Genomic DNA, 25,705 nt, shown 5'->3' with positions numbered 1-25,705 from the left:
CTCTAGTCACATCTTACCTAGAGGGATCCCACCTCTAGTCACATCTTACCATCTCCACATTTTTCCGCCTTCCGCAGAAACCGTTCCCTCGGCAACTCCCTGGTTAACTCATCCTTTCCCCAGGAACATTCCCCTGTAACCGCAGGAGATGTAATACCTGTCCCTTTTCCCCCTCGCTCAACTCTGTCCACGAAACCCAAACAGTCCTTTCAGGTGAGGCAGAGGTTTACTTGCTCCTCCTCCAACCTCAACTACTGTATCCATTGTTCAAGGTGTGGACTCTGAGACCAAACGCAGACTTGGCAATCGTTTCGCTAAACACCTTTGTGATGTATACATGCAACAATATGGTAAAGTTGCTATGTGATGTATACATGCAACAATATGGTAAAGCTGTGCCTGCACATTTGCTAAAATACACAGAAAGTTTAAAATGGCGATCTTGTGTCCAGACGTGTGTTGTTTTGGTCTCCTACTCAATGCGTGCTTTTGAGAATGATACTGAGTAGAGCGTATCATTAATTGGCGACGAGGATAAACTTGTTTTGAAGTTTCGTCTTGTGACTTGCTGTTGTGGCTACCATGGCTATTTTTGGCTCAATAGGGGAATTTGATGTTGCACAGGGCGACTGGGTGCAGTACGCCGCGCGCATTGAACATTACTTCCTAGCCAACGACATTACAGATGCAGGAAAGAAGAGGGCCATCTTGCTTTCCGTGTGTGGAGGACCAACGTACAGACTCATCTTGCTCCAATATTCTGAGCAAGTCGAATATTCTGAGATTGTGTCAACAGTCACGAATCACAAGGTCCCGAAACCGTCGGTCATCGTCCAGCGTTACAAATTCAACTCTCGTCATCGTCAACCGGGTGAGTCAGTTGCTGATTATGTGGCCGAGTTACGTCACCTCGCTGAACATTGTGCTTATGGTTCGGATCTCAATAAAATATTACATGATCGTTTGGTGTGTGGGATTGATGAGGACCGCATTCAGCGTCGATTATTGTCGGAAGCCACACTGGATTTCGACAAGGCACTCGGTATCGCCACCGCTATGGAGATGGCAGACCGCAACACGGCTGATCTCCGTGACGGGAAACAAAAGCCAAGCGAAGCGATGAACAAAATCGCTAAATCAAGGGGGCCTCACAGTGGTCAGCCCAAGCGGGGAACCGTAAGAGGATGTTTGTGTTATCGCTGTGGTGGCTCTCCCCACGCTGACCTGAACGACTGTCCAGCGAAAGGTGGTTTCAATTGCGGGAAAAAGGGCATTTCTCACAGGTGTGCAAGTCGAGTGGGAAAAATGCTCAGCGTGGAAGGGAAAAACTGCAGAAAAAGCAGTCAGCTGGAAAAACGGATAAAAGCCACCAACTGACCGAGGAAGGTGATGTGTATGGTCTTTATCATACTAAAAGTGAGAAGAAGATTACTCCTTTCACTGTGGACATGTGTGTGGGGGGAAAGACTATCCCCATGCAAATCGACACCGGAGCTGCAGTTACGCTTATCAGTGAAGAGACATGGAAGGCCCAGTGGCGAAAAGGTGAAAGGTTACGCCTTCGTGAGAGCACCATGGTTCTCCGTACTTACACTGGGGAGAAAGTGGAATTGTTGGGAGAATGTTCGGTGCCCATCTCTCACAACCAGCAAACAGCGACGCTCAAGCTGCTGGTAGCGAAGGGGACGGGGCCAAGCCTACTTGGCCATGAGTGGTTGAAAGTTCTGCGAACCAGGTCAACGTGAACGACCGCCTGCAGAGCCTCCTCTCCAAATATGGTGACCTCTTCAAAGCGGAACTCGGGACGCTCAAGGGCGTCGAAGTCGACATCTACATCGACCCGGCCGTACCACCGAAATTCAGCAAGGCTCGACCAGTGCCGCTGGCCCGTTGCGATCGCGTTGATCGCGAATTAGATCGCCTACAGGAAGAGAAAATCATAGAACCCGTTCAACACTCGAAATGGGCGGGACCGATGGTCTCCATTGACAAGGCAGACGGTAGCGTGAGAATCTGCGGAGACTGCGGTTAACGGTGAATACAGCAGCTCGATACCTCGGATTGATGTTGTTTACGAAGCTGGTGAAGGGGAAGCAGTTCACCAAACTTGACCTGTCGCACGCTTACCAGCAGTTGGTTTTGTCGTCCGGATGCCGTGAACTGGTGACGATAAATACCCATCGCGTTCCAATACACCGGAATGCCATTTGGCATTTCAACAGCACCGTCCGTATTTCAGCGTACGATGGACAATCTTCTGGCAGGGATTTCTGGAGTTGCTGTGTATCTGGACGTCACAGGTAGTTCCGAGGAAGAGCACCTCGACAACCTCAAACAAGTCCTCCGCAGGCTCCAAGATGCAGGCCTACGACTGAAACGAGAAAAATGTGCCTTTCTCGTCAATGAAGTCCAATACCTGGGCCATAAGGTGAGTGCTGAAGGGTTGCAGCCAGTGGATGAACGAGTCAAAGCCATCGATGAGCTGGCTGAACCGAAGAACGTCAGAGAACTGAAGGCGTTCCTTGGGATGCTGAACTATTAAGGCAAATTTCTGCCTAATCTCTCAACCATGCTCGAACCGTTTCATCAACTGCTGCGCAAAACGGTTCGATGGCACTGGGGACCAGCTCAGCGGAATGCGTTCGCACAAGCTAAGGAAAGCCTGAAATCGTCCAAAGTTCTGACGCACTACGACAGCAACAAGCCGCTCATTCTCTCCTGCGACGCCAGCCCTTACGGAGTAGGGGCAGTGCTGTCACACGTCATGGAAGATGGCACGGAAATGCTAATAGGCTACGCTTCACGCAGTCTGAATAACGCTGAACGTAACTACTCGCAGCTGGATAAGGAGGGTCTAGCCATAGTCTTCGGCGTCAAGAAGTTCCACACATACTTGTATGGACGATGATTCGTAATCAACACCGACCACACGCCACTTCTTGGGTTGTTCAGTAACAACAAGGCCATTCCGCTAATCGCATCGCCGTGAGTGATTCGCTGGTCGCTAACACTGGCAGCGTACGATTACATCGCGTACAAACCGGGCTCAGCCAACACCAAAGCAGACGCGCTTAGCCGACTCCCACGACCAGCGACGTAATCGCAAACGCCAATACCAGGAGAAATCGTCCTGATGAGCGAGTTGGAGAAATCGCCCATCACTCCGTCGCGTGTTTGCACCATGACGCAGAGGGATCCGATTCTGTCTCGTGTTCGCGAATACATCATGAGCAGGTGGCAAGACAAACCACCAAATGATGATTTCAAGCCCTACTTCAATCGCAAAGTGGAGCTGAGCGTTCACGAGGGTTGTCTTCTCTGGGGTAGTCGTGTTGTACTACCACCCCAATGTCGCTCGCAAACGATCGAGGAAGTGCATGATGCCCATCCGGGTATTGTGAAGATGAAAGCGATCGCTAGAAGTTGTGTGTGGTGGCCTGGAATCGACAAGGACTTAGAGCACAAAGTCAGAGCATGTTCAGAATGCCAAATGCACCATTGCATTCATGGGAGCATCCTAGTCAACCGTGGTCGTGAGTCAATGCGATTATGCCGGCCCGGTACAGGGAAAGATGTTGCTTGTTCTCATCGTCACATATTCAAAATGGATTGAAGTGCATATCACAAGTGAAGCAACCAGTGACGTCACTATGGACATGCTTTGCTTCGGGCTCACGACAGATGGCCTTCCGCATACACTAGTTTCTGACAATGGCCCATGTTTCGCTAGCGAAAAGTTCGCAAAGTTCATGAAAGCGAATGGCATTCGTCATGTCAAAAGTGCGCCATACCATCCAGCAACCAATGGTCTCGCAGAGCGCGCCGTGCAGACGGTGAAGGCAGCACTCCTCAAGATTTCGGGACCACTGCAAATGCGTGTCGCTCGATTCCTCATCTCGTATCGTCCAATGCCGCAAACTACTACAACGCAAACGCCGGCTGAAATGCTGCTGAAAAGGAAAAATGGCACGCATTTCAGCATCGCGGTGCCAGGTGAAGAAGCGACCATTGGTGACAAACAATTCTCGCAAAAGTTGCACCACGATTCGCGCACAGGTCGAGAATTTGAGGAGGGAGAGAGTCTGCTAGTGCACAACTACGCGAGAGGAGAGAAATGGGTACCAGGACGCATCGCAACGAAGCTAGGTCCTGTCTCGTACCAGGTCGAGGTTCACGTCAACGGGGTAGAAATCTGGAAACGTCACACAGACCAGATTCTGAAACGTGAAATCGACTCTCCCACAACCAACGAAACGGGAGTTTCGATAGATTTCGACATGGGTACGCCCACAGTGCGCGATGAAGACGTCAACGAAAGAAGCGTTGCACAGTAAAACGTCAACGAAAGCAACCACGATGACACCGTCGAGGACACGACATCAGAGCGCAACAAAGAAAGCAATTCAGGGCATAAGCAGTACCCAAAGCGAAATAGAAAGCGACCCGATTACTACGGATTCTGAAAACGGATGATTTTGACAACAGACTTGACTATACGGACTCGGTTATATGGACAATGTAAACGCAATGAAAATTTGGTTAGCATTGAAGATGATACTCACATTCAAAAAAAGAATTGGAGATGTAAACTTTGATTTGGATTTAATTGGATACAAAAGTGATGCATATTTTGGGACTTACTTAAATTGGGTTTTGTTATAGAAAAATACTTTGGAAACATAATGGATAAAGATCATTATGATTTTTAAAAAAAGTATCACAATTCTAAGGGGGGAGATATGTGATGTATACATGCAACAATATGGTAAAGCTTTGCCTGCGCATTTGCTAAAATACACAGAGAGTTTAAAAGGGCGATCTTGTGTCCAGACGTGTGTTGTTTTGGTCTCCCACTCAATGCGTGCTTTTGAGAATGATACTGAGTAGAACGTATCAACCTTCGCTCAGTCCACCGAGGCCCACCCGATCTCCCAGTTGCCAAACACTTTAATTCCCTTTCCCATATAGGCCTCCCTGTCCTGGGCCTCCACCATTGTCAGAGTGAGGCCAAACGCAAATTGGAGGAACAGCACCTCATATTTAGCTTGGGCAGCTGATAACCCAGCAGTATGAATATTGATTTCTCTAACTTCAAGTAACCCTTACATCCTCTCTCTCCATCCCTTCTCCACCCAAGTTGTTGTATTGGTTTCAAAGTCGTTTTGTTGAGTCTCATTGTCTATAACTCGTTTTCACTTAGCTCACAGCTAACAATCAGCGTTACTGTTTTTTGCATATCTTTCATTCATTTGTCCGATATCTCTCTACACCACTGTTGAGATCTCTCGTTTCCCTTTACCCTGACTCTCAGTCTGAAGAAGGGTCTCAACCCAAAACATCACCTATTCCTTTTCTCCAGAGATGCTGTCTGACCCGCTAAATTACTCCAGTTTTTTGTGTCGACTGAAAGATTCTTAATTAGTAGGGTGTCAAAGGGAGGCATCAACAAAGCAAGTAAAGGGGAGAGAAAGAAAGATATATCAGCCATGATGGAATGGCAGAGAAGACTCGATGGGTCAAATGACCTACCTAATTCCGCTCTTATGATCTAATGAACTTTTTACCTGCTTTTTTAAGCACCTCCCTACAATTTTTAGAAACATAGAAAATAGGTGCAGGAGGAGGCCATTCGGCCCTTCAAGCCAGCACCACCATTCATTGTGATCATGGTTGATCGTCCACAATCAATAACCCGTGCCTGCCTTCTCCCCATATCCCTTGATTCCACTAGCATCTACCTCCAGTAATTTGGTAGATCCATCCAGTGATTTGGCCTCCACTGCCCTCTGTGGCAGAGAATTCCACAAATTCACAACTCTGGGTGAAAAAGTTCCTTCTCACAGTTTTAAATGGCCTCCCCTTTATTCTAAGACTGTGGCCCTTGGTTCTGGACTCTGGTTCTGGACTCGCCCAACATTGGGAACATTTTTCCTGCATCTAGCTTGTCCAGTCCTTTTATAATTTTATATGTTTCTATAAGATCCCCTCTCATCCTTCTAAACTCCAGTGAATACAAGCCTAGTCTTTTCAATCTTTCCTCATATGACAGTCCCAGGGATCAATCTCGTGAACCTACACGAACTCTTGATTGCCATTACTTATGTTCTTTACACCTGCCATGTTTCCTTTGCTTCGCTTTGTCCAACCTTCAATGACCTTAGGGTTGCCTAACCTGTCAGTGGGGAAGCATTTTGGGAATAGTGACCATGACTCCACAAATTCCACGCTTAAGAAAAAAAGATAGTTGGAACATACATAAATGTCTTTCTAAGGGGATGGCCACTTTTATTAGAATAAGACAGAATATTAGAATTAGAATAAGACAGAATATGGCTCTGGTTTACTGGGAGCATCTGTTTGCAGCAACTGCACAGTAGGAATTATTCAAAGGAGAACTAGCAGAACTACAGGGCCAACATGTCAGGGTAAAAGCTCATGCTTCCCACATTTTAGTTTAGTTTACTTTAGTGAAACAGCGCGGTAACAGTCCCCAATTTGCATTGACTATGCCGAAGTAGAAATGGTTGAAAACTTCAAATTCACGTAAATATCACCACCAACTTCTCCTTTTCTCATATTTAAGCAATGGACAAGAAAGCACTGTTCCTTAGAAGGCTTAAGAAGTTCAGCATATTCCCAACAACCCTCACCAACCGACAGATGCGCCGTAGAAAGCATTTTATCAGGATGCATCACAGTTTGGGAACAATTCCATCCAAGACTGCAAGAAATTGTAGCGAATTGCCATGACATAAACCAACCTCCGTTCCATTGACTTCATTTATACCTCACGCTGCCTCAGCAAGGACGAGTTGCACCCTGGCCACTCCCCCTTCTCCCCTTTCCTGTCGAGCAAAAAGTATAGAAGTGTGAAATGCACACCTCCAGATTCAGAGAGTTTCTTCCCAGCTGTTATCAGGCAACTAAACCATCCTACCGCAACTAGAGAGCAGTCCTGAACTACGATCTACCTCATTGGTGACCCTTGGACTATCCTTGATTAGACTTTACTGGCTTTATCTTGCACTAAACCGTACTACTTTATCATGCATCTGTACGCAGTGTATCCCTCGATTGTAATCAGCATTGTCTTTATGGTGACTAGATAGAATGCAACAAAAGCTTTTCACTGCACCTTGGTCCATGTAACAATAAACTAAAATTAAAGTTGAAAACTGCTATTTGCCATTTCTCTTTAACGGTCTGCATATTGCCCTCACCAGAACCATTCCAATTGCTTATTTTAAAACCTTCACCACAGCCCTAATTATTCAATTTAGAAGGATGCTGGTCCAAGCCAAATTTAGACAATAGACAATAGGTACAAGAGGAGGCCATTCAGCCCTTCGAGTCAGCATCGCCATTCACTGTGATCATGGCTGATCATCCACCATCAGTACCCCGTTCCTGCCTTCTCCCCAAATCCCTTGACTCCACTATCTTCAAGAGCTATATCTAACTCTCTCTTTAAAGCATCCAGAGAATCAGCCTCCACTGCCTTCTGAGGCAGAGAATTCCACAGATTCACAACTCTCTCGGTGAAAAGGTTTTCCTCATTTCCGTTCTAAATGACTTACCCCTTATTCTTAAACTGTGACCCCGGGTTCTGCGGTCCCCCAACATCGGGAAGATGTTTCCTGTCTCGAGTGTGTCCAATCCCTTAATAATCTTAAATGTTTCAATAAGATCCCCTCTCATCCTAAATTCCAGTGTATACAAGCCCTGTCGCTCCATTCTTTAAACATATGACAGTCCAACAATCCCGGGAATTAACCTCGTGAACCTACGCTGCACTCCCTCAATACATCAGGTGTGGTCTCACCAGGGCCCTGTACAACTGCTCCTATACTAAACTCCTCTTGTTATGAAGGCCAACATGCCATTAGTTTTCTTCACTGCCTGCTGTACCTGCATGCTTACTTTCAGTGACTGATGTACAATACCCAGATCTCGTTGTACTTTTCCTAACTTGACACCATTCAGATAATAATCCGCCTTCCTGTTCTTGCCACCAAAGTGCATAACCTCACATTTATCCACATTAAACTGCATCTGCCACGCATCTGCCCACTCACCCAACCTATCCAAGTTACCCTGCATCCAAATAGCATCCTCCTCACAGTTCACACTGCCACCCAGCTGTGTGTCATCTGCAAATTTGCTAATGTTACTTTTAATCCCTTCATCTAAGTCATTAATATATATTGTAAATAGCTGCAGTCCAAGCACTGAGCCTTGTGGTACCCCACTAGTCACTACCTGCCATTCTGAAAGGGACCCATTAATTCCTGCCCTTTGTTTCCTGTCTGCCAATCAACTTTCTTTCCATGTCAGTACCCTACCCCCAATACCAAGTGCTCTAATTTTGCCCACTAATCTCCTGTGTGGGACCTTTAATTCAAGACCTTCCCAGGGGTACAACTCCCGCTTTCTCCAATTACTGATTCCAGTGCCCCACAAATTGAAACCAGTTTCTTGCACACTAGTGTGAGAGCCAAGCATACAACACTGTTTTCCTTTAGTTCTATTACCTTTTGTTCTGCCGTATAGTTTGGAGCTGCTCATCTCTCGCACTCCCATTCATCGATCATCACAAAAGGATCTTTTCTTTCCCATACGTTACTCTCCACCCTCACGGACACTGGGGATGCAACAAGGCTTTCATCCTCACAGCTGCACAGGACAGCTACCTGCAACCGTACGTATATCATTCCCTGTTGTTGTATTATTTTTCAGAGTCTCTTCTTGAATGGTCCTGCGGATTTACCAAAGGCAAATCATGTCCGACGAATCTTATAGAATTTTTTGAGGATGTAACTAGTAGAGTGGATAAGGGAGAACCAGTCGATGTGTTATATCTGGACTTTCAGAAGGCCTTCGACAAGGTCCCACATAGGAGATTGGTGTACAAACTTAAAGCATACGGTATTGAGGGTTCAGTGTTGAGGTGGATAGAAAATTGGTTGGCAGACAGGAAGCAAAGAGTAGGAATAAACGGGTCCTTTTCGAAATGGCAGGCAGTGACTAGTGGGGTACTAGTGGGACCCCAGTTATTTACAGTGTATATTAATGATTTGGACGAGGGAATTGAATGCAACATCTCTAAGTTTGCGGATGACACGAAGCTGGGTGGCAGTGTTAGCTGCGAGGAGGATGCTAGGAGGCTGCAGAGTGACTTGGATAGATTAGGCGAGTGGGCAAATGCATGGCAGATGCAATATAATGTGGATAAATGTGAGGTTATCCACTTTGGCGGCAAGAACAGGAAAGCAAAGTATTACCTGAATGGTGACCGATTGGGAGAAGGGGAGATGCAACGTGACCTGGGTGTCATGGTGCACCAGTCATTGAAAGCAAGCATGCAGGTGCAGCAGGCAGTGAAGAAAGCGAATGGTATGTTGGCATTCATAGCATACTCATAGCATACTCATATTCATAGCAACTGGTTGGCGGTCCCAGCATCCTCTCTATTATCAACAGTTCTCTGGCCACTGGCACTGTTCCAACCAGTTTCAAGCACGCGGTGGTCCAGCCCCTACTGAAAAAACCTAACCTAGACCCCACCTTGCCTAGCAACTACAGACCCATTTCCAAACTGCCATTCCTGTCAAAAGTCCTTGAAAAGGCAATTCTAAACCAATTAGTGCCCTACCTGCACCAATACACCATCCTGGAAAGTTTCCAGTCAGGTTTCAGAGCCCACCACAGCACAGAGTCTGCCTTGTTGAAGGTACACAACGACCTGCTTCTCGCCATCGACACCGGCGACTGTGCAATCCTGCTCCTTCTCGACCTCAGCGCAGGGTTCGATACAGTGGACCACACCATCCTTATTGACCGTCTCCGGTACGCGGTTGGCATTGATGGCACTGCCCTGAGCTGGTTCGCTTCGTACCTCAAAGATAGGAGTTTCGCCATCAACATAGGCAGTTATTCCTCTGCTCCAGCTAGCCTCTCCTGCGGAGTTCCACAAGGCTCCATCCTAGGCCCCATTCTCTTCTCTCTATACATGCTCCCCCTTGGCCAAATCGATCCTGACTACGGGTGCTGTACTGTAAGGAGTTTGTACGTTCTCCCCGTGACCTGCGTGGGTTTTCTCCGAGATCTTCGGTTTCCTCCCACACTCCAAAGACGTACAGGTATGTAGGTTAATTGACTGGGTAAATGTAAAAAATTGTCCCTAGTGTGTGTAGGATAGTGTTAATGTGCGGGGATCGCTGGGCGGTGCGGACTTGGTGGGCCGAAAAGGCCTGTTTACGCGCTGTATCTGAAATATGAAATATGATATCCTCCCTGACTAGCAATGCAACACCCCCACCTCTTGCCCCTCCGATTCTATCACATCTGAAACAATGAAATCCTGGAATATTTCATTGCCAATCGCAACCCTCCTGCAACCATGTTTCACTGATCGCCACAACATCATACTTCCAGATGTCAATCCAGGCTCTAAGCTCATCCACCTTTCTTACAATGCTCCTAGCATTAAAATATACACATCATTTCTTATTCTCAGTTTATTTCTTTTCACTTCTTTCTCTCCTACATATTGGGTCTGAGTGTTTCCCTTTTCAGCCTCCTGCCTCACACACTGCCTATTAGCTATCTGTGTTTGAGTCCCTCCCCCCAACCGTACTAGTTTAAAGTCTCCGCAATTGCCTTAGCAAATCTCCCCGCCAGGATATTGGTTCCCCTCAGGTTCAGATGCAACCCGTCCTTTTTGTACAGGTCATATTTCCCCCAGAAGAGGTCCCAATGATCCAGAAACTTGAATCCCTGCTCCCTGCGCCAGTCCCTCAGCCACGTATTTATCCTCCAACTCACTCCATTCCTATTCTCACTATCGCGTGGCACAGGCAGTAAGCCTGAAATTATCACTTTGGAAGTCCTTTTTTTTTTACTCTCTTCCTAGCCCCCTAAATTCTCCTTTCAGGACCTCTTCCCTTATCCTACCTATATTGTTGGTACCTATATGTACCACGACCTCTGGCTCCTCTCCCTCCCTTTTCAGGATATCTTGGACACGTTCAGATACATCCCGGACACTGGCACCAGGGAGGCAAACTACCATCCGGGTCTCCCGACTGCGTCCACAGAATCGCCTATCTGACCCCCTCACTATAGAGTCCCCTATCACTATCGCTCTCTTCTTCCTTTCCCTACCCTTCTGAGCAACAGGGCCGGACTCCTTGCCAGAGGCCCGGGCGCCGTCACTGCCCCCAGGTAGGCTGTACTCCCCAACAGTACATAAACAGGAGTATTTATTGCCAAGGGGTACATCCACTGGGGTACTCTCTAGTCCCTGCCTCTGCTCCTTGCCCCCCCTAACCGTGACCCACTTGTCTACCTCCCGGGGTCTTGGAGTGACCACCTCTCTATAACTCCTCTCTATAACCTCCTCACTCTCCCTGACCAGACGGAGGTCATCAATCTGCCGCTCCAGGTTCCTAATATGGTCCCTTAGGAGCCCCATCTCGTCGCACCTGGCGCAGATGTGGATGTCTGGAAGACTATCAGACTCCCAGATTCCCCACATCCGACACCCAGAACAATAAACTGCCCTAACACTCATACTCCCCCTTAACTGGGAATGTTGCAGAGTGGTCTGCTCCAACCACTCCTGGGCCTCTGTAAGAACAAAGCCCCTTGCTCGGTTTCCAAAAAACTACCGCCCGGACGCTACTCCAACCGCTCCAACCGCCCACCCAAAAGAACTGAGTGATCTCCTGGGAGAGGCAAAAAAACGGATTAAAAACCCAGGCCAATTTGGGGAAAAAAATCCGGGAAATACCTCTCCGACCCCAAGCTAGGCGATCGAAACTTGTCCGGAAGATCACACAGGTCTTACTCCTTACTATCCCCACACAATACTACGGTCTCTGCTCTCTCTCACACGCACACTGATTGCTGCTGCTGCTACTGCTGCTGCTGCTGCTGCTGCTGCTGCTGCTGATTGCTGCTGCTGCTGATTGCTGCTGCTGCTGATTGCTGCTGCTGCTGCTACTGCTACTGCTGATTGCTGCTGCTTGCTGCTACTGATTGCTGCTGCTTGCTGCTACTGATTGCTGCTGCTACTGCTACTGCTGATTGCTGCTGCTTGCTGCTACTGCTACTTCTGCTGCTGATTGCTGCTGCTGCTGATTGCTGCTGCTGCTGGCTGCTGCTACTGCTACTGCTGATTGCTGCTGCTTGCTGCTACTGCTACTTCTGCTGCTGATTGCTGCTGCTGCTGATTGCTGCTGCTGCTGGCTGCTGCTACTGCTGATTGCTGCTGCTTGCTGCTACTGCTACTGCTGCTGCTGATTGCTGCTGCTGCTGCTGATTGCTGCTGCTGCTGATTGCTGCTGCTACTGCTGCTGCTGATTGCTGCTATGCTGCTGCTGATTGCTGCTACTGCTGCTGCTGATTGCTGCTGCTGCTACTTCTATTGATTATCCACAAGCCAGCACTGTTTATTAATGGGTTCTCCTCTCCTCTCACTATAAATTCCAGCTCCCCACATTTCCACATCACCATGGTCAGTTGCTGTATCACATATAACGATTACTTCCTGCGAATAAAAGTGAAGAAAACGGCAATTCCAGAGAGATGTAAAGGTCTGTTAAGATTTGACTTCTGGCTGAATAATAACCATCAATAACGTGATTTGTTAACTGCGTTGGTGGGGCGGAGGGGGGAAGAGAAAAAACTCACCAATAAAGTTGTTCCATTCTATGTCCAGATCTGCCAGATTGGCCAAACATCCCTTCATGACGTTGAGACAGTACTTGTTGCACGGTTTAACTACAAATATCCCACGACAGTGAGGACAATACGTCATCTTCAGCAGGGCATCAGCACACTCCGCTGTTGGATTCACCTGTTTTTATATTTAAAAATTATACATTACAAATACAAGATCACAAATTTCAATGTATTGCCAGTTTACAACGTTCATGTTTATCTTTGTTTTAAATAGTTCCCAATAATTAATAGGCAGCATGTTAATAGGAATGCTGCCCATGAGAGGATGGTGGTAAACTGCCTAATGGAACCACTGTCTGCTTAAAGTACTTCCACAGTACTGTTGGCTTGGAAGTTCTTGGATTTCACACTCAGGCAATGAAACAGATTCAGGAGTGTTTTACTGTCATGTATCTCAAAACTGAACAATGAAATTGTTAATTCCAGCAGCAGCACAACAGGTTTGTAAACACAGCACTCAATGGATAACACAACAAAAGGTTCAAATTTACAAAAAACAAAAATAAAGCATTGCCCAAAGTTCCTCGCACAACCCAGGCACTTCACAGTTTGGAATTTAGTTGAGATTGTAGTGTTCAATAAATAGCCTGATGATTGTTGGCAAGAAGCTGTTCCTGAACCTGAACATTAGAGTTATCAGACTCGATGACAGGAGTGAAATGAGAGCGTTGCCAGGGTGGTGTGGTTCCTTGATGCTGACTGCCTGCCTTTGAGACAGCACATCTTAGAGATGCTTTCACTGGTGTGGAGGGCAGTACCTGCGAGGGACCGGGCTCACCACTTTTTGTAATTTCCTTCGTTCCTGGGCATTCATAAGTTCATAAATGATTGGAGCAGAATTACGTCATTCGGCCAATCAGGTTTGCTCCGTCATTCAATCACAGCTGATCTCTCTTTCCCTCTCAACTCCATTCTCCTGCCTTCTCCCCATAACCCAACACCCATACTAATCAAGAATCTATGCCTTTAAAAATATCCATTGACAACCTCCACAGGCTTCAGTGGCAAAGAATTCCACAGATTCATCACCCTCTGACTAAAGAAATTCCTCAGCTCCTTCCTAATAAAGCTCATAAAGCTCTGTATTAATCCTGTATTTAAGGAATGTCCTTTTATTCTGAGGCTATGATACATGGTCCTAGACTCTCCCACTCGTGAAAACATCTTCGCCACATCCACTCTATCCAGGCCGAATTGCCAAACCAGGCCATGCTGCAACTGGTCAATGTGCTCGCTACTGTACACCTGTAGAACTTCACAAGAGTATTCATCGACATGCTGAATCTTCTCAATCTTCTAAGGGAGTAGAGGCATTGACGGGTTTCATGATTGCATCAATGTGCTGGGTCCAGGCCAGATCTTGAAAGATATGCAAGCCCAGGAACTTGATGTTGTTGACTCTACCACCACTGACCCTTTGATGAGGACAGGTTTGTGGATCCTCAGTCTTCCTCTTCCACAGTCAACAATCAGTTCTTTAAACAGACTTTTTCAAGTGTATGATTGAGAATTACTTACAGCTACCCACTGTACATGACTAATAGACCATGACAGCTTGATTTAATGTTCTCTCTTGGAATATAATTACATAACGTTTAATGAATACAAGAAAAACTAGCGAAGGACTTGAGGTACGACAAAGGTCAACATTGAAAATGGCAGAAATCGCAACCATAGTTTTTGCTTGTTCAACTTAGATGATAGATCACAATCAAAAATGGGTGAGCCCACGGATTCCAAACATTGATCCAAGGATACAGAAATGAAAAATGTAGCCACACCATCAGAAATTAGAACAGAAAATGATGGAAATACTCAAGGATTAAGCAACATCTGCAGAAAGAACAATAACATAAACATTCCAGTGAAATGACATTTACAGCCTGGACAACATACTGGTTGACAGACAGAAGCTTTTGCATTCAGTAAATAGAACAGGATATTAAACATGGTAAAAGCGCAAATGTGGGTGACTAATAAGTGGCATGACAAACAATTGCGGGTTGCAAATCGATGATGTTAGAGTCGTAGAGCAGAGGATCAGGCCCTTCAGCCCAACTTCTCCTTGCTGCCTGTTGTACCTACTTTGGCAGCATCCCTTCCCTTGGATGTCGAGCTGATCACTGGCTGACAGGCCAATTCACCCGTAACAACTGTGTCAAATTAGCTGATATTGGTTTTGCCACCTGAACTTTGACAGCGCATTCTCTATGAAACCCAGGCATTCGCGCCAGAGGAGAGAAAAGGCAGAAGAGAAAGCGGAAGAAAGAGAGGAAGAAGGAAGACAGATGGAGGAAGGGACACAAAGTGGGACGCCTCCCTGCTAGCTGTGTTCCCCTGTTCCAGGTTCAAGGAAGATTGAGCCACTGGAACAAACCAGTGCCCACCAGCGCAACCACATGGTCAACACTAAGCTGCTGGGAAGAAGCCCTAGACAGCCAGCACCTCTAATGAGGCTGAGACTGAGTGGCTGGGGCAAGCCCGAGATGACAGTGTGTCTTCCTGCCAAGGGACCACACCCACACAGAGGCCAAGACTGAGCCGCCAGGATAACCTAGAAACTGCCAGTATCTTCCCGTCAAGCCCTAAGCTGAGCCGCCAGGGTAAACTTGAGATAGGTAGTGCCTCCTCACGAGGCAAGGGTGAACTGCAGGGAGAAGCCAAAGATAGCCAAGCCTCCTCCTTTGAAGACTGGGACTAAGTTGCCAAGACAACCGTGAGATTGCCAGTGCCACTGCACATGTGCCAGATGGCATGGTCAGCGCCCCCATGTGGCGCTGGACATTTGTACCAATGCAAATAAATCATGTGAGTTCAGACTACTGCAAGTGTCTGTGTGATCTCGGCCAGACTTGGTGTCATCCCGGACCCCTCACGAAGTACACTAATCCTATTTATCCATGTCACATATGTTGTTTTCTATGCCTTGATGATTCTTCCAGAGCTTACACATATAACTATACAGCGTTCCTGTAAAATATATGTGTCATACTGTGCCAAATTAGGCTAATCCTTTCTGCCTGCATGTGATCCAAATCCTTCCATTCCTTGCACAAGCAAAGTGTAACACCTCTCACTTGCCGGGATTAAACTCCATTTGCCATTGTTCCGCCTTCGTCTGTAACTAATCTGTATACTGCTGTATTGTTTTGGCAGAGACCCAGGTTCAATCTTGAATTCCGGTGCTGTCAGTGTAGAGTTTGCAAATTCCTCTTATGATCACTTCGGTTAAATAATAACTAGACCAAGTGGACCCGTTGGGCCCATTCCTCGTAGAGGGGGGACAGGGAAGCAGAGAGGGTGTGACTGAGTGAGCAGTGGACCCAAAGCCTCTCCTGTATTGGTGAGGCACCCTCAACCCCCCCTACTCAATCCCCCTTATCCCCCCTCCTCCCCCCCTGACCCACTCCATCCCCCCTAAGCACCCTCACTTGCCCCTCCCCTGCCCCCACCTGCCCCCCAGCCCTGCCTTTAAAGTCTAATCTATGATGTAAGCGGGGTTTTAACGTTTTAAAAAAAAGGAAATTGTTCTCCCCACTCACACACCCCATCCTCTCTACAACAGCGGAGGAGCTGACCCATTGGAGATCCCTGGCTCTCGGGCCCATCGATCCTACCGGTCTGTGCGTACACAAGTTTGCGGGCGGGCTGCAACCCCCGGGTCGTAGCTCGCGCGTTGAGTGCTGTTAGTCGTGAGCTGCGGGGAATGGCGTCGCGTCGCACCATGAGGGGAAGGCAGACGCGAGGCATGCTAGGACGGGCGTCGGTCCTCCCGCTGGTCCTCGGGGGGGGGGTGGAAGAGAGCGCTATTCTTAAAGATGTGCGTGTCCAATTGTGACGACACACGCTGAATCTCTCACAGCTCATCTCTCACAGTCGCACGGGTCCCATTGTGACATCACACGCTGAAGACCTTCAAGAAATGGGTTAGAAAGGACATTTTAAAACTTTAAAATCTCTAGCTTTAAAATTGTAGCTTCAATTTGAATGAGTTGTTAGACATTATGCCTAGGATAATGGTGAGTAACGTGGGCCAAAAATTGTGGCGCTATGGTGTACCGTTTTGGCTGTGTAAACCAAAAAAATGATGGTGGGCACATACACACAAACAGAGTTTTGGTAATATACTAGAACAAGTGTGCCCGTTCAAAGCGGGCCCGTTGGGCCCGTCCCCACACCCCCCATTCTCTCCTCCCCCAGCCCCACTCTTACTCTCCAAGTGTGCCCGTTGGGCCCGTCCTCCTGATCTGTGTATGTCAAGTGACCACTATAACCTTCTTTTTTTTTTTTTTCCTATTCAGATGTGCAGCACTTTGGTCAACATGGGTTGTTTTTAAATGTGCTATACAAATATAATTGACTTGACTTGACTTGACTTGCAATAACAAAACAATCAGCGCTTTTCTGGAAACTTTTCGAAACAATGTAGCCGGCACAAGCTGAAAACTAAATCCTTTTCTGGAAACTTTTCGAAACAATGTAGCCGTCACAAGCCACAAGCTGAAAACTAAATCCGCACCACAGCGCCCCCTATAATTTAGGGGGGGGGGGGGAAGTGCTTTAATACCTCTGTAACTTAAAAAACATGCGACCGAATTAAATAAAAAACAATTTTGCAGCAGATAACCGCGTGGTGATTAAGGCGGTGCAAAAATCGTGGCGCTACGGTTCACCGTTTTGACGAAATCAGAGAAACCGCTGTTACGCGCATACATATATATATAACACAAGATCTGAGTTTTAGTAGTATACTAGCACGAGTGTGCCCGTTGGGCCCATCCTCGTAGGGTTTCCGTTGTAACCGGGAGGGGAGTGGGGGGGAGGGAAGGGGGAGGGAGGTGTGGAGGGGAGGGGGAGGGGGGAAGGGAAGGGGGGAGGGAGAGGGGAGGGAGGTGGGTAGTGGGGGAGGGGGGAGGGAGGGGGGAGGGAGGGGGGAGGGAGGGGGGAGGGGGGAGGGAGGGGGGAGGGAGGGGGACCTCCCCTTTTCCCAGTACCCCTCTTTCCCCGTTGGGCCCGTCCTCGTAGGGTTTCCATTGTAACCGGGAGGAGGGGAGGGAGGGAAGGGGGAGGGAGGGAGGTGTGGAGGGAGGAGGGGAGGGGAGGGAGGGGGGAGGGGAGGGAGGGGGGTATGGGGGAGGGGGAGGGAGGGGAGGGGGGGGAGGGAGGGGGACCTCCCCTTTTCCCAGTACCCCTCTTTCCCCGTTGGGCCCGTCCTCGTAGGGTTTCAATTGTAACGGGGAGGGGGGGAGGGAGGGTGGAAGGAGGGGGGAGGGGGAGAGGGATGGAAGGGTGGAGGGAGGGGGGAGGGATTGGGGGAGGGAGGGATGGAGGGAAAGGAGGGAGGGGGGCAGTAAAGGGGGAGGGGGGAGGGAGTTGGGGAGGGGGGAGGGAGTGGGGATGGAGGTGGGAAGGAGGGGGGATGAAGGGGTTGAGGGGGGAAGGGGGACCTCCCCTTTTCCCAGTACCCCTCTTTCCCCGTTGGGCCCGTCCTCGTAGGGTTTCCATTGTAACCGGGAGGGGGGGAGGGAGGGAGGAGGGAGGTGTGGAGGGAGGTGTGGAGGGAGGAGGGGAGGGGGAGGCAGGGGAGGAGGGGAGGGGGGAAGGGGAGGGGGGAAGGGGGAGGGAAGGGGGGAGGGGGTAGAGGGGAGGGGAGGGAGGGGGATCTCCCCTTTTCCCAGTACCCCTCTTTCCCCGTTGGGCCCGTCTCCGTAGGGTTTCCATTGTAACTGGGAGGGGGGGAGGGAGGGTGGAAGGAGGGGGGAGAGGGATGGAAGGGTGGAGGGAGGGGGGAGGGAGGGGGGGAGGGTGGGATGGAGGGAAGGAGGGAGGGGGGGGAGTTAGGGGCTGAGTGGTGATGGAGGTTGGGATTGAGGGGGGAGGGAGTGGGGATGGAGGTGGGAAGGAGGGGGGAGGAAGGGGTTGAGGGGGGAAGTGGGACCTCCCCTTTTCCCAGTACCCCTCTTTCCCCCACCACCAAGCCCCCTCCGCAACGACCCCTGTTGTCCCCCTCCCCAGTCCCCATTCTCAGACCCCCCCCCATTCTCTCTCTCCCCCAGACACACTCTCAGTGCTTTTTTCGAAACACTTGCCCCGGTGGCCCACGAGCATAGGGGCCCAATGCTGATCTGTGTATGTTAAGTGACTTGCAATAAAAAAAAATACTTTAAAAAAAGATAAGTGCTTTTTAAGTGCTTGTTTTGAAACATTCGCGGTCACATAGTGCTTCTCACTGCGATCTGTTAGGGGTGCTTTTCGAAACAATGTAGCACCCATCTCAAACAAGCATTGGGAGGATGGGAGGGAGGGAAGGGGAGGGAGGGAGGAGAGAGGTGTGGAGGGAGGGGGGGAAGGGGAGGGGGGAACGGGGGGAAGGGGGAGGGAGAGGGGAGGGAGGGGGGATGGGATGGGGGAAGGGGGGAGGGAGGGGGACCTCCCCTTTTCCCAGTACCCCTCTTTCCCCGTTGGGCCCGTCCCCGTAGGGTTTCCATTGTAACCGGGAGGGGGGGAGGGAGGGGGGGAGGGAGGGTGGAAGGAGGGGGGAGGGGGAGAGGGGTGGAAGGGTGGAGGGAGGGGGGGGAGGGAGTGGGGGAGGGTCGGATGGAGGGAAGGAGGGACGGGTGAGATAGGGTCTGAGTGGTGATGGAGGTTGGGATTGAGGGGGGAGAGAGTGGGGATGGAGGTGAGAAGGACGGGGGAGGAAGAGGTTGAGGGGGAAGTGGGACCTCCCCTTTTCCCAGTACCCCTCTTTCCCCCACCACCAAGCCCCCACCGCAATGACCCCTGTTGTCCCCCTCCCCAGTCCCCATTCTCAGACCCCCCCCATTCTCTTGGAATAAAAAAAAATACTTTAAAAAAAATAAGTGCTTTTTAATTGCTTGTTTTGAAACATTCGCGGTTAAGTGCTTTTTTAAAAAACATTCGCGGTTAAGTGCTGGTTTTTGAAACATTCGCGGCTACTTAGTGCTTCTGTCAGTTGCTTTTCGAAACAATGTTGCAACCATCTCACACAAGCATTGGGAGGATGGGAGGGAGGGAAGGGGAGGGAGGGAGGAGGGAGGTGTGGAGGGAGGAGGGGAGGGAGGGGGGAAGGGAAGGGGGGGAAGGGGGCAGGAGAGGGGAGGGAGGGGGGATGGGATGGGGAAGGGGGGGAGGAGGGGGACCTCCCCTTTTCCCAGTACCCCTCTTTCCCCGTTGGGCCCGTCCTCGTAGGGTTTCCATTGTAACCGGGAGGAGGGGGAGGGAGGGAAGGGGGAGGGAGGGAGGAGGGAGGTGTGGAGGGAGGAGGGGAGGGGGGAGGGAGGGGGGAGGGGAGGGGGGAAGGGGGGAGGGGGGAGGGAGAGGGGAGGGGGGAAGGGGGGTGAGGGGGGAGGGAGAGGGGTAGGGGGGGAGGGGAGGGGGAAGGGGAGGGAGGGGGACCTCCCTTTTCCCAGTACCCCTCTTTCCCCGTTGGGCCCCGTCCTCGTAGGGTTTCCATTGTAACCGGGAGGAGGGGAGGGAGGAGGGAGGGAGGTGTGGAGGGTGGAGGGGGAGGGAGGGGGAGGGGAGGGGGGAAGGGGGGGGAAGGAGGGGGGATGGAGGTGGGAAGGAGTGGGGAGGAAGGGGTTGAGGGTGGAAGGGGGGGGGAGGGAGGGAATAGGGGCCCCATGCTGATCTGTGTATGTTAAGTGACTTGCACAACTTTAAAAAACTGGCAGTTGCTTTTCGCAACAATGTTGCAACCATCTCACGCAAGCATTGTGACGTCACAAGCTGAAGACCTTGAAAAAAAAGGTCAGAAAAAAAATAATGTAAATTTAAAGTAGTAAACACCCAATAGCAGCCGCTTGTCCATCGCGAGCTGATCTCTCATTGGTGCACGGGTGCCATTGTGACATCACGCGCTGAAGCCCCTTCAAGAAAAGGGTTAGAAATGAAAAATTTAAACTTTAATATCTCTCTAGCTTTAAAAAGGTAGCTTCAATTTGAACGAAAGTACTTACAATAGTTGCTCATGTTAAAGGTGAATATGGCGGTACAAAAATCGTAGCGCTTTGGTGTACCGTCTAGGAGGAGTAGGGTTTGTAAGTTAAGCCTCAAGCAAAGACACTTCGTAATCTTTCGTACATACGGAATCTTTCGTACATACGGAATCTTCCGTACATACACACGAACGCAGAGTTTTAGTATTATACTAGACCGAGTGGGCCCGTTGGGCCCGTCCTCGTAGGGTTTCCATTGTAACCGGGAGGGGAGGAAAGGGGGAGGGTTGGGGGAGGGAAGGGGGAGGGAGGAGGGGAGGGAGGGGGGGAGGGGAGGGAGGGGGGAGGGGAGGGGGGGAGGGAGAGGGGAGGGAGGGGGGTAGGGGGGGAGGGAGGGGGGAGAGGGGGGGATGGGAGGGGGGAGGGGAGGGGGGAAGGGAGGAGGGAAGGGGGGGAGGGAGAGGGGAGGGAGGTGGGTAGGGGGGAGGGAGGGAGGGGGACCTCCCCTTTTCCCAGTACCCCTCTTTCCCCGTTGGGCCCGTCCTCGTAGGGTTTCCATTGTAACCGGGAGGAGGGGAGGGCGGGAAGGGGGAGGGAGGGAGGAGGGAGGTGTGGAGGGAGGATGGAGGTGTGGAGGGAGGAGGGGAGGGGAGGGAGGGGGGAGGGGAGGGAGGGGGGTAGGGGGGAGGGGGAGGGAGGGGGAGGGAGAGGGGATGGGGGAGGGGAGGGGGAAGGGTGGAGGGAGGGGGACCTCCCCTTTTCCCAGTACTCCTCTTTCCCCGTTGGGCCCGTCCTCGTAGGGTTTCCATTGTAACCGGGAGGGGGGGAGGGAGGGAGGAGGGAGGTGTGGAGGGAGGTGTGGAGGGAGGAGGGGAGGGGGAGGGAGGGGGGGAGGGGAGGGGGAGGGGGGAAGAGGGGTAGGGGGAGGGGAGGGAGGAGGGGAGGGAGGGGAACTCCCCTTTTCCCAGTACCCCTCTTTCCCCGTTGGGCCCGTCCCCGTAGGGTTTCCATTGTAACCGGGAGGGGGGGAGGGAGGGTGGAAGGAGGGGGAGAGGGGTGGAAGGGTGGAGGGAGGGGGGGAGGGAGTGGGGGAGGGTCGGATGGAGGGAAGGAGGGAGGGGTGAGTTAGGGGCTGAGTGGTGATGGAGGTTGGGATTGAGGGGGGAGAGAGTGGGGATGGAGGTGGGAAGGAGGGGGAAGGAAGAGGTTGAGGGGGAAGTGGGACCTCCCCTTTTCCCAGTACCCCTCTTTCTCCCACCACCAAGCCCCCACCGCAACGACCCCTGTTGTCCCCCTCCCCAGTCCCCATTCTCAGACCCCCCCCCATCTCTTGGAATAAAAAAAAATACTTTTAAAAAAAAAGTGCTTTTTAATTGCTTGTTTTGAAACATTCGCGGTTAAGTGCTTTTTAAAAAAACATTCGCGGTTAAGTGCTGGTTTTGAAACATTCGCGGCTACTTAGTGCTTCTGTCAGTTGCTTTTCGAGGGAGGGAGTAGGGAGGTGTGGAGGGGGGAGGGGAGGGGGAGGGAGGGGGGAGGGGAGGGGGGAAGGGGGGGAGGGAGAGGGGAGGGAAGGGGGTAGGGGGGAGGGGGAGGGAGGGGGGAGGGGGGAAGGGGAGGGAGGGGGAAGGGGAGGGGGAGGGAGGGGGGGAGGGAGAAGGGAGGGAGGGGGGAGTGAGGGGGGAGGGAGGGGAACCTCCCATTTTCCCAGTACCCCTCTTTCCCCATTGGGCCCGTCCTCGTAGGGTTTCCATTGTAACCGGGAGGAGGGGAGGGAGGGTGGAAGGAGGGGGGAGGGGGAGAGGGATGGAATGGTGGAGGGAGGGGGAGGGAGTGGGGGAGGGTGGGATGGAGGGAAGGAGGGAGGGGGGGAGTTAGGGGCTGAGTGGTGAAGGAGGTTGGGATTGAGGGGGGAGGGAGGGGGGAGGGAGTGGGGATGGAGGTGGGAAGGAGGGGGGAGGAAGGGGTTGAGGGGGGAAGTGGGACCTCCCCTTTTCCCAGTACCCCTCTTTCCCCCACCACCAAGCCCCCTCCGCAACGACCCCTGTTGTCCCCCTCCCCAGTCCCCATTCTCAGACCCCCCCCCCCCCATTCTCTCTCTCCCCCAGACACACTCTCAGTGCTTTTTTCGAAACACTTGCCCCGGTGGCCCACGAGCATAGGGGCCCAATGCTGATCTGTGTATGTTAAGTGACTTGCAATAAAAAAAAATACTTTAAAAAAAGATAAGTGCTTTTTAAGTGCTTGTTTTGAAACATTCACGGTCACATAGTGCTTCTCACTGCGATCTGTTAGTGGTGCTTTTCGAAACAATGTAGCACCCATCTCAAACAAGCATTGGGAGGATGGGAGGGAGGGAAGGGGAGGGAGGGAGGAGAGAGGTGTGGAGGGAGGGGGGAAGGGGAGGGGGAACGGGGGGGAGGGAGAGGGGAGGGAGGGGGGATGGGATGGGGGAAGGGGGGAGGGAGGGGGACCTCCCCTTTTCCCAGTACCCCTCTTTCCCCGTTGGGCCCGTCCTCGTAGGGTTTCCATTGTAACCGGGAGGAGGGGAGGGAGGGAGGAGGGAGGTGTGGAGGGAGGAGGTGAGGGGGGAGGGGAGGGGGAGGGAGAGGGTTAGGGGGGAGGGGGAGGGGGGAGGGGAGGGGGGAAGGGGAGGGAGGGGGACCTCCCCTTTTCCCAGTACCCCTCTTTCCCCGTTGGGCCCGTCCCCGTAGGGTTTCCTTTGTAACCAGAAGGGGGGAGGGAGGGTGGAAGGAGGGGGGAGGGGGAGAGGGATGGAAGGGTGGAGGGAGGGGGGGAGGATGGAGGGAAGGAGGGAGGGGGGGGGAGTTAGGGGAGGAGGGGTGAGGGAGGTGGGGAGGGAGTTGGGGAGGAGGGGGGGAGGGAGTGGGGATGGAGGTGGGAAGGAGTGGGGAGGAAGGGGTGAGGGGGGAAGGGGGGGAGGGAGGGAATAGGGGCCCCATGCTGATCTGTGTATGTTAAGTGACTTGCACAACTTTAAAAAACTGGCAGTTGCTTTTCGCAACAATGTTGCAACAATCTCACACAAGCATTGTGACGTCACAAGCTGAAGATGTAAATTTAATACCGAGCTGATCTCTCATTGGTGCACGGGTGCCATTGTGACATCACGCACTGAAGCCCCTTCAAGAAAAGGGTTAGAAATGAAAATTTATACTTTAATATCTCTCTAGCTTTAAAAAGGTAGCTTCAATTTGAACGAAAGTACTTACAATAGTTGCCCATGTTAATGGTGAATACGGCGGTACAAAAATCGTAGCGCTTTGGTGTACCGTCTGGGAGGAGTAGGGTTTGGACCCTTCAAGATAAGTGTTAGAAATGAAAATTTAAACTTTAATATCTCTCTAGCTTTAAAAAGGTAGCTTCAATTTGAACGAAAGTACTTACAATAGTTGCCCACGTCAATGGTGAATACGGCGGTACAAAAATCGTAGCGCTTTGGTGTACCGTCTGGGAGGAGCAGGGTTTGTAAGTTATGGACAGAAATCTTCGGAATCTTCCGTATATACATACGGAATCTTCCGTATATACATACGGAATGTTGGACCGCAGAGTTTTAGTATTATACTAGACCGAGTGGGCCCGTTGGGCCCGTCCTCGTAGGGTTTCCATTGTAACCGGGAGGGGAGGAAAGGGGGAGGGTTAGGGGAGGGAAGGGGGAGGGAGGAGGGGAGGGAGGGGAGGGGGGAGGGGGGAAGGGGGGAGGGAGAGGGGAGGGAGGGGGGTAGGGGGGAGGGAGGGGGGAGAGGGGGGGATGGGAGGGGGGAGGGGGGAAGGGAGGAGGGAAGGGGGGAGGGAGAGGGGAGGGAGGTGGGTAGGGGGGAGGGAGGGAGGGGGACCTCCCCTTTTCCCAGTACCCCTCTTTCCCCGTTGGGCCCGTCCTCGTAGGGTTTCCATTGTAACCGGGAGGACGGGAGGGCGGGAAGGGGGAGGGAGGGAGGAGGGAGGTGTGGAGGGAGGAGGGGAGGGGAGGGAGGGGGGAGGGGAGGGAGGGGGGTAGGGGGGAGGGGGAGGGAGAGGGGAGGGGGGAGGGGAGCGGGAAGGGGGGAGGGAGGGGGACCTCCCCTTTTCCCAGTACTCCTCTTTCCCCGTTGGGCCCGTCCTCGTAGGGTTTCCATTGTAACCGGGAGGGGGGAGGGAGGGAGGAGGGAGGTGTGGAGGGAGGAGGGGAGGGTGAGGGAGGGGAGGGGGAGGGGGGAAGAGGGGTAGGGGGGAGGGGAGGGAGGAGGGGAGGGAGGGGGAACTCCCCTTTTCCCAGTACCCCTCTTTCACCGTTGGGCCCGTCCCCGTAGGGTTTCCATTGTAACCGGGAGGGGGGGAGGGAGGGTGGAAGGAGGGGGAGAGGGGTGGAAGGGTGGAGGGAGGGGGGGAGGGAGTGGGGGAGGGTCGGATGGAGGGAAGGAGGGAGGGGTGAGTTAGGGGCTGAGTGGTGATGGAGGTTGGGATTGAGGGGGGAGAGAGTCGGGATGGAGGTGGGAAGGAGGGGGGAGGAAGAGGTTGAGGGGGAAGTGGGACCTCCCCTTTTCCCAGTACCCCTCTTTCCCCCACCACCAAGCCCCCACCGCAACGACCCCTGTTGTCCCCCTACCCAGTCCCCATTCTCAGACCCCCCCCCCATTCTCTTGGAATAAAAAAAAATACTTTTTAAAAAAAGTGCTTTTTAATTGCTTGTTTTGAAACATTCGCGGTTAAGTGCTTTTTAAAAAAACATTCGCGGTTAAGTGCTGGTTTTGAAACATTCGCGGCTACTTAGTGCTTCTGTCAGTTGCTTTTCGAGGGAGGGAGTAGGGAGGTGTGGAGGGGGGAGGGGAGGGGGAGGGGAGGGGGAGGGGAGGGGGGAAGGGAGGAGGGAGAGGGGAGGGAAGGGGGTAGGGGGGAGGGGTAGGGAGGGGGGAGGGGGGAAGGGGAGGGAGGGGGGAAGGGGAGGGGGAGGGAGGGGGGGAGGGAGAAGGGAGGGAGGGGGGAGGGAGGGGAACCTCCCA

At 51.7% G+C, this 25,705-nt stretch overlaps 1 protein-coding gene across 1 annotated transcript in view; it reads right to left on the bottom strand.

Annotated features, from left to right (window-relative positions):
* The window catches only part of LOC144589834 (glypican-4-like), an 87,186-nt gene extending 70,692 nt beyond the window's left edge, over positions 1-16,494 (bottom strand). Inside the window, exons 1-2 of the mRNA XM_078394864.1 lie at positions 16,291-16,494; positions 12,694-12,859 (exon numbers count right to left, since the gene is read on the bottom strand). Of these exons, the coding sequence (XP_078250990.1) occupies positions 12,694-12,859; positions 16,291-16,494 (370 nt within the window). The remainder of the gene's footprint in view (positions 1-12,693; positions 12,860-16,290) is intronic.
* Between the last annotated feature and the right edge of the window lie 9,211 nt (positions 16,495-25,705).

Source organism: Rhinoraja longicauda, unplaced genomic scaffold (assembly GCF_053455715.1).
Source record: "Rhinoraja longicauda isolate Sanriku21f unplaced genomic scaffold, sRhiLon1.1 Scf000079, whole genome shotgun sequence".
In the NCBI taxonomy this organism is placed as follows: domain Eukaryota; kingdom Metazoa; phylum Chordata; class Chondrichthyes; order Rajiformes; family Arhynchobatidae; genus Rhinoraja; species Rhinoraja longicauda.
Note: the sequence above shows the minus strand (reverse complement) of the source record. Positions and strands in the feature narration are given on the sequence as shown.